This window comes from Buteo buteo, chromosome 33 (genome assembly GCF_964188355.1).
Source record: "Buteo buteo chromosome 33, bButBut1.hap1.1, whole genome shotgun sequence".
NCBI lineage: Eukaryota > Metazoa > Chordata > Aves > Accipitriformes > Accipitridae > Buteo > Buteo buteo.
This window is the reverse complement of record NC_134203.1, coordinates 1,179,685-1,188,677: the sequence shown is the minus strand read 5'-3', so window position 1 is coordinate 1,188,677 and position 8,993 is coordinate 1,179,685. Positions and strand designations below refer to the sequence as shown.

The 8,993-nt window shown below is 51.4% G+C and overlaps 1 protein-coding gene across 1 annotated transcript; it reads right to left on the bottom strand.

The window, feature by feature from the left end:
- Window positions 1-3,659: 3,659 nt before the first annotated feature.
- Window positions 3,660-7,390, bottom strand: LOC142026383 (ubiquitin carboxyl-terminal hydrolase 42-like). The gene is made up of 9 exons (XM_075019341.1): window positions 7,366-7,390; window positions 6,596-6,796; window positions 6,072-6,182; window positions 5,894-5,996; window positions 5,685-5,752; window positions 5,453-5,523; window positions 4,913-4,995; window positions 4,568-4,679; window positions 3,660-4,249 (listed from the first exon to the last, which is right to left on the bottom strand). Exons 1-9 carry the CDS (start codon window positions 7,388-7,390, stop codon window positions 4,010-4,012), a joined length of 1,014 nt encoding a protein of 337 aa, XP_074875442.1. The 3' UTR covers window positions 3,660-4,009.
- Window positions 7,391-8,993: the final 1,603 nt, after the last annotated feature.

The following is an 8,993-nucleotide window of genomic DNA, read 5'->3' as shown; positions in this document are numbered from 1 at the left end:
CCTATAGGCCCTCCCCACAGTTCTATAGACTCCCCCAGCCCCATATGGACCATATAACCCCCCTGGGGCCATATAGACCCTAAAACACCCCCCCACACCCCCATATAGATCATCTCAGCCCCATAAAACCCCCACAACCGCCCCTCCAAACCCCATACAGCCCCCCCAACCCCATATAGAACACCCATCTCCTTAGAGACCCTCTACCCTCAGCCCCTCCCACACCTTTGTCAGGATTTAACCCCAGCCGGCAACTCAGCACCACGCAGCCGCTCGCTCGCTTCCCCCCCACGCAGTGGGATGGGGGAGAGAATTGGGGGGAAAAAAGTCAAACTCGTGGGTTGAGATAAGAACAGTTTAACAGGACAGAAAGGAAGAAACTAATAATGATAGTAATAACAATACTAAGGTGACAATGGCCTGGACAACGCCCCGAGAGACCCAACATGGACGTCGCGGGGAGGGGCCCGGCGTCCCTTCTCCTGACTGACGGGGGTCTCGGACACTCCTGGAACTGGGGTGGGAGAAGGTTCCAGAAGGCCGGGACCTGGGGCCCAGAAATAGGGGCACAGCGGAGCAAAAAAATCACACACAAAAGCTTTTTTCACTCTGCTGTAGTAAGATGCTGGCAGTCTCCAATGTGAAAAATCATGAGTCCAGCAAAGCAAAATAATGAGACTTTAAGCTCATGATACTTGAAACAAACCCGTGATTTGCCTTCTAGTAATTAAGACGGAATATACTTGTTACAGAGATAGAAGACTATCTGTATAACAGTTACATAGACAGTTATGTAGATAGAAGAGGTAAATAACTTCTAGCGAGAGCCTGAAAGAGTTGCAGATCAAAAGATGACTGGAAAAAGCATGTAGAAATCTTTGGAAAAGAGAAAATGTAACACAGTAAAAGGCATAGCAGAAATTAAAAACTGAAGTCGGAGACATTGGTTTTTGGAGGTTTTTTTCTTCCTTTGAACTGTGGGAGAGACTAATTTTGGAATGAACTGTCAAAGGAAATGATGACTAGACGCTCTCAGGCAGGAGCCTTTATGTTTCCAAGACGTTCAATTTGGCGCTGAGATACATAGATGAAAATGGCCATTGCGTGCAGGAGGTTGGAGTAGATGATCTTCCTTTGGTGTACCTGACCCTCCAAGCAGCGTACCTTGGTACAGGCACATACAGTATGGTGTCGGGGTTTAACCCCAGCCAGCAACTAAGCACCGCGCAGCCGCTCGCTCACTTCCCCCCCCCCCAGTGGGATGGGGGAGAGGATTGGGGGGAAAAGTCAAACTTGTGGGTTGAGATAAAGACAGTGTAATGGGACAGAAAAAGAAGAAAATAATAATAATGATGAGAATAATAAAAGAATGAGAATATGCAAAACAAGTGATGCAGAGTGCAATTGCTCACCACTCGCTGACCGATGCCCAGTTAGATCCCAAGCAGCAGCTCGCCCCCCCTGCCCAACTCCCCGCAGTTTATATACTGCACATGACGTCACACAGTATGGAATACCCCTTTGGCCAGTTTGGCTCAGCTGTCCTGGCTGTGTCCTTTCCCAACTCCTTGTGCCCCTCCAGCTTTCTTGCTGGCTGGGCATGAGAAGCTGAAAAGTCCTTGACATAGTATAAATACTACTTAGCAACAGCTGAAAACGTCAGTGTGTTATCAACATTCTTCTCATACTGAACCCAAAACATAGCACTATGCCAGCTACTAGAAAGAAAATTAACTCTATTCTGGCTGAAACTAGGACATATGGCATGCCAAAATCCTCTTCAGTCTGACTACAAGTACAAAGAAGCATTAGAAATACCACGCTTAAGTCCCTCTGGATTAGTATTTCATCTGCTTGTGTTGTGAATACTGAAGGACTGCATCTGAAGGGGAGAGATGCTTTTTTCCAGTTTTATCCTTTTGCTGCCACCAGGCAGCAGATTAGGGCTGAGACAGGGCAACTCTAGCCCACCAAGTTCATTATCCAGTTATATACTCACCCACCCCAAGTTTGCCAAATTCCTTTGTTATGGCTGTTTATAGCTCCTGCCTCCACAGTCTTCCATGGCAATGAGTTTTGCACCGTGTAATTGAGTCTTGGCGGGGATGTGGAACTCCTCCCCCCCCCCCTTTTCTTTATTTTAAACCTGTTATTTGATTGTTTCTTTAGGTTTCAACCAGTTCTTGTCTTGTAAGAAATCGTGTCTAATCATTGGGGTATTGCTATTCATAATTTCACATTTATTTTACACCTCTCATACAGGAACAGTTTGGCGTTGTGGGTTGTTCTTCTTGCCCCAAGTGATTGCCTGATGTGCGTCTCCGGGGTGCTGAAACCCTCCTCCTCCGTGCTGAGGGGTCACACTCGGTGCTGTGCACAAACTGGCTGCAGAGGTCAGAGCCCCGATGTGGGGATCTGCTCCGCTTTCTCGGCCGCAGCTGAGCGTGCTCCCGAGCGGCCCTGGGTGTGGGAGCCCGCTTGGAGCTGGCATTGGAGGGCCCTGCAGCCGCATCATCCCTTGGGGCTCGGTCATGACGTGGAGGACTTGCTCTCCGCCTCCCCTTCCTCCTCGCGGAGCGGTGGTAGTCCGTGGTCTCCACAACCCGGCTGCGGAGAGCGTAGCCCTGCCGCAGGGATCTGCTCTGCTTCTGCATTGGCAGGGTTTGCTCCTGAGCAGCACTGGGTGCAGGAGCCGACTGGGAGGTGCCGTTGGAGGGCCCTGGAGCAGCAGCATCCCTGGGAGCGTGATCACGACTTGGAGGACTCCTCCTCCTCCTCCTCCTCCTCGTCCCTGTTGAGTGGTCATAGTCTGTGGTGTCCACCAACCAGCTCCGGACATCTCTTCCCCACTGCGGGGATCTGCTCCGGGCCCTCTCCCTGGCACCGTTCCTCTGGCAGCGGGAAGAAGGGCTGCATCCGTGCTCCTCTTTGGTGCTGTCTTCTTGCACGGTGTGCAGAGGGGCAAGTGGTGGAGAGCAGACCGGGCACGCAGCTTTCCTTCTGGACACCAGCCTCAGGCAGCCGCAGAAGAAGCGATGCAAGCAGGAGCCCACGTAGGAGGCGATGCTGAGCCTGCCTGGCCAGCCTGCAGATGCCTCCCGTGCACCTGCCTGGGTTAGCTGTCTGGTGCTGGCTGGTGCAGAGGAGCTGCTGTCCTCTGGAGAGTCCTCCGTGCCCACCGCCATGTCCTGCAAAGAGAGCTGTGCAAAGGTCCTGCCCTTTCCTGCTGAAAGGACCTGAACAGTGGGGAAACCCCAGCAGCTGTGGGAGGGGACAGCTAAGGGCCTCCCAAAGCCTCTCCTGGAGGGCTGCAAAGGCAGAAGGGCCAAAGGCGGACAAATGGGGTGGATCGAGGTGGGATGCTTTGAGAGGGAGCAGCCTTGCGGCTGTGAAGAAAGCGGCAGCGTGGGAGGGAGAAGAGAGCAATGCCAAGATCCCAGAAAGAAATCTGCTGTCCCTCTGGTGCCCTGAGCCACCTCCCCAGGTTACCTTAGTCCTAGGAGGCAGACCCTCTGGTCCCACAGCATCCTCCTGCTTGCCCTCGGCCCCGCATTGACTGAGGGAGGAACAGGCATATGCTGGTGCCAGTGAGGAAGGCACCCTTTCTCCCCTTTTCAAATCAGAGCACCTGGAGAAAAAATTTCGATGCACCATCGATCAGAATTTCTTCCTACCAGCTAACCTAATCCTACCCTCTTTCAGTTTAAAACCGTTCCCCCTAGTCCTATCACTACAATCCCTCGTAAAAAGTCCCTTCCCGTCTTTCCCTTACTCTCCTGTTATTACCTGACGTAAAACAGCAAATAGGCTTGCTGCTGGAGGACCGTGCTGATGTCACAATGACCCACAGATGAATCGTTCATCTCGTACCACAGTCCATTGCTGGCCTGTAAAAAAAAAAAAGGCAACGATATGAATCGTTGTTCATCAGGAGATGAACTGCATGGTTTCCCCACAAAAACGCAGGCAGAAAAACTCCAGAACCGCCAAAACAAACCCAAGCCAGCCTCTAAGGAGACGTTCTCCCCCAAATCCTTGGCTGCCGGTACCATTGCCGTGAAAGTTTGTCTTCCTTTTTCTCTTGGCGTGGAAGGAAGTTTCTCTTTACCTTTGTGTAGCAGAAATAGTGTCCCGAATGACACCCGTTACCGCTGTGCACCAGGACAGCGTATAAAGAGTAGAAGAGCGACTCTCCGTCTGGCTGAGACATGTACGGGCGAAGATCCAAGCAGTTGGAATACTTCACGACCTACGGAGAGACCAAGAGTGCTCAGAAATGATCCTGAAATACTACACGAAATATCCCTCCAAGACCAGGGGCCAGAGGTGTATAAATACATCTTTGGGGCTCACGAACACTTGGTTTTTCCCTAAAGCAACCTAAAGGTAATGGTTTGGGTGGCAGGAAACTATTGTCGGCCAAAGAGTACGTCCTTGTCTTCCCGCAGCAACTCTTCTCTTTCCAGAAGGGAACACAATAAAACTCAACAGCTTGTGAAAGTGCGGACCACCATGAGAAATATCCCACTCCGGGAAGAAAAACGTTGCCCTCTGGTTGCATACTCACCTTGTTGATCTTCCCGCCGGTGAAATCTTCGAACCTTTTCAGGCACACCGTGAGGACCCTGGGCGCGCCATGGATTGTAAACCTCTTGGAGGCGGCGACCATCTTGTTACACCTTGAAACCGAGCACAGAGCCTTCGTATATGCCCTATCTTGCCCCAAAAAGGCCAGACACCCTTTCGTGTCTCCCCCACCCCTACGCTGTTTTAAGGCTGCTCAGATGCATAAAGCCATATTAAAATATTTGTGCCTGATCATTGCGCATCTAACCTACGCGAAAAGATGGCTTATGCTGGAGTATGCGCAGCACCTTCACGCAGGATCTAATATTGTTAATAATCATCTTACTGGCTGCATTTAAAGCAGTTTTCGCCATCCAGCTGCTCGGGTTTCACAAAGTCCGCCAGCGCTGCGGTGACAGATGAGGCTGCCTGGAGGAGTGAGAAAGGAGAGAGCTGATCTCCGGGAAATACTGATCTCCGGGAAATGTCCTCGCCCAAACACTTTATCAAGAGTTGACAAGACGACCCAGGTAGCTGACGCTGAGGAGAGACGCTGTGGACCCGCGAGGAGGCAGAAAGAGGGTACGATGCCGAATATTTCCCTCAATTCCTGGGGCTATCCAGAGTTACGTCTCTGTGCCACTGCTCGGTTCAGCTACCGATGGTGTGCAGGGTCATCGATAACGAAAATAATACAACCCGTCAGCCTAGGGGTCCGACGGGTGTCGAGGGAGGGCAAAAAGAAGAAGGATGCAGAGGGATCCTTCCATTCTGCCGCCAAGCTCTCTTGTGTTCACACTACGTGTTTTTTAAAGCAACTGTGTTGATTCTGGAAAGCTACGGGGGCCTTGGGGACATCTCGAAGCACGATTACAAACTCCCTTACTTTGATATCCAAAGGAATGTCCAGAAAGGCCTCGTAGGAATCGGAAACCGCTTTGCAGCTCGAGCACGTGACTGGAAGGAAATTCAAAATGCTCAGGGATAGGGGAAGTCGACCGGCTGTGCCGCTCTACGTCCTTCACACCTACTACGCCAGTCACACCATCGGCTGCTCATCACAGGCAGACAGAAGGACACGGACAATTCCAAGGAGAGCAACGGTTGTGGAAAAGTACCTCTGGATCGCAGAAAGCCCCCAAATATTTGGTGGACGATGGTAGTCGATTCAGAAGAGATGTCCAAGCTGGAAATAAATGGTAAGGCAGAGAGTTATTATCATCTCCTCCAGGTGTGAAAGCCCTGGGCATAGTTCTTCCTTGATGGCACTACACCAAGGAGTCCGAAGGGCTTGGGAACATTGCAAAATTAATTTGCTGGTGCTTACTTGCTGATTCCATTCAGACAAGCTCTCTGCATGGCATCAACAGTGTAACGTAAGAACTCGTGGGCATCCTCCTGCGTGCCAAGCTGGAAATGTTCTCCTATTACTAAAAAAGAAGAAGTTAGTAGCTTTCTCCTACAAGAACAGAAGAAAACTCGTCCAAGCCCCTGAGATGACTCACGTGAGAGAACACTGATGACAGCGGAAGGGTAGATGGCACTGCCCGAGGAGCGCAGGACTCTGTTAACGTGGCTTTCCATTCTACACATCACGCAGAAGCCTCGCTGGTGACCTGAAGAGGAAAGGAGGGAAGCAAGAGCCTTGGGTGAGCAAAATATCCACAGCGATGGGAAACCTAGTGGGGATTTTGAAGTTCTAAGTCTCCCCATCCCAACAAGCCCAGGCCGTTTTAGTGCAGAGAAAACTTTCTTCAGAGGGATGTTAAGCTGACAGAATATTTCAATAAAGCAAAGAGGGTTTAACCTGCAGGAATAGGGACCAAGACCTGGGGCTAGAAAGGGGTGCCCTTCTGAAGATGAACACGGCTCGATACGACAGGTGCCTTCTAGGCTTGAGCATTCAAAGACGACCAACTCGGGGGAACTGGGAAAGAAGGGCTGCTTTTTTTCTCTTCAATTCCAGATTCTTGGAATCCTGGGGAAGTGCCTGACAGGTTGACAAGGAGACGTTCCTCAAAGTACTCACACGACTGGCTGTGCTCACGAGACAGCAGGTAGTTGGCCAGAGGTGGGGTGTAGGTCAGGCACTGCAGGATGGAGTTGAGGAAACACAGATTGCTCGGGTTGTGGAGTCCGGCTCCAGCTCTCCATTGCTGCTGCCAGTCCATGTAAATCCTCTCCGGTGGAAAAAGGATCCTTTGCGGCGGAGCCATCCCCTCAGTGACGACTGCAGGGAAACGACATTTGAAAAGAGATGAGACAATATTGTTGCACGAAAGCACATGTAAAAAAGTTGAGTTCTTGACAGGAGTACGACCAGCTTAAACATCCAACCTGGAAGCATCAGGGGAAGCCTAACGCTGCCATCGAAAGTTTTCTGGTCAAGAAAGAGTTTTGGAAAACAATGTGTTGCCCTGCTTGCTTTCCCTAAAGTCCAACAAAGCCACACTCGGACTTCTACCTTCCTTTCCCTCTAGAGTCTTGAACTTCAGTATCAAGCCTTCCCTCTTCCTGACTGTAATTTCAGGAAAACAAGCCCAGAAGGTAACCCTACTAATGTCAGATCTTTCTACGAGCAATGTCTTCTTTCGAAGACTGTACACAGTGGCAGAGCAGTGACCAAAAAACGCGTCTCCCTGCTTGAAAACACCTGGGTAAGTCTGGGTGCCATCAGGAAATGCCCCAGAATTCCCTCTCGGTTGTCAGGACCTCAACATCTAGGGACGGAGCACCAGCCACCTCCATTGCCTTTGGGGATTCCCAGAACCCAAGCCTGCTGCCGAAGTTGTTACTCACAGGACTCGTTCCCCATCACGGCCATCGCTCCTCGCCGGAACAGAGGGCAAAGCTCGGGATGACAAAGGATCTCAGGACACGCTCCGGAAAGACAAGACCGGCGCAAATCCCGTCACCTGATGGCAAAGAAATAATCGTAGCTCAACAAAATGATTAAAAAACTTCCGGCCGCTACTTTAACATCTGCCTTTGCCGTGCTCCTTTTCTGCCTCCTTTCCTACCGCTTCTTGCCGTTCTAGGCTGAGCCCAACGCCTCGGACTACGCTACCACCCCCTCTACTTACCTATCCTAGGATATAATAAAGAAATAATAATTAGCAAACAGGAACTCTGCCCGTAGCCCACCTCTGGCCAGCCCATCAAGGTGCAACAGCTCAGCCTACAGCTCCGACGGTATAGACCAGCCTATACTTTTATCCCGTTATCTACCCACTCTATGATCTGCCCTGAAAGTCAAACCATAATTACCTTTGTGCGAGGATGGCAGTTGAGAAGAAGCGAGCAGTAAACGATAAATGGTTGGGAAAAAACCCCAAACCAGTAGGCACTCAAGGAGCAGAGGAAGGAGCCGAGCTATCCCGAAGGCCAGCTCAGCCCAACTGGCTGCCCCTGGCTCGCTTTTTGGGATGCCAAAGCCGCGGCCAGGTGAGGTCACAAACGCCGGGCAGGCGCCGCATCGCTGCCCCTTTGTGACACGGGGGCTGTGGCCACGGACCGGGCACCTCAGGTAGCCAGCAACTGGGAGCCACTGGGCTTCCCCACGTACTGCTGGCAAAGGGCTGGTCATCCCTTGAACAGAGCTCCCACGTCTTCCCTGAGCCGCACCAGCCAGATGAATAAAAAGCTGCCCAGGGCCGTAATGAAGCGTCTTCACATCCGGGTTGACCTTGGATTTCTTTTCCGCTCTTCCCAGGTCCAGGATTGCGTCTGAAGAGGTTCGTGTAGCGAAGCACGTGGTCCCTCGCGGGTTTATTTCCAATGGATTTTTAATCTGCCCCTCGAGATAGCGATGGGAAACCTAGTGGGGATTTTGAAGTTCTAAGGACAGTCGGCCACAGGCTGACTCTGAACCGGCGCTGCCAAAGAAACGTCTTCAGCAACTGCGCTGGGTTGACCTTGGTTGGCTGCCAGGCCCCCACCCAGCTGCTCTCTCACACCCTCGAGCTCCAAAAAAACCATTTGTACGTGGCTTTTTAGCACCTTCGCAGTTCGTAGAATCATTTAGGTTGGAAAAGACCTTCAAGGTCATTGACTCCAACCAGCAACCATGCCCACTAAACCACGTCTTGAAGTGCCTCGTCTACGCGCTTTTTGAACCCCTCCAGGGATGGTGACCCCACTGCTTCCCTGGGCAGCCTGTTCCAACGCCTGACAACCCTTCCAGTAAAGGATTTTTTTTCTAATATCCAAACTAAACCTCCCCTGGTGCAACTTGAGGCCGTTTTCTCTCCTCCTGCCCCTAGTTACTTGATAGTAGAGACCAGCACCCACCTCACTACACCCTCCTTTCGGGTAGTTGTAGAGAGTGATCAGGTCTACTCTCACCCTCCTTTTCTCCAGACTAAACCACCCCAGTTCCCTCAGCCGCTTCTCCTAAGTTCTCCAGACCCTTCTCCTTGGCCTCCAGA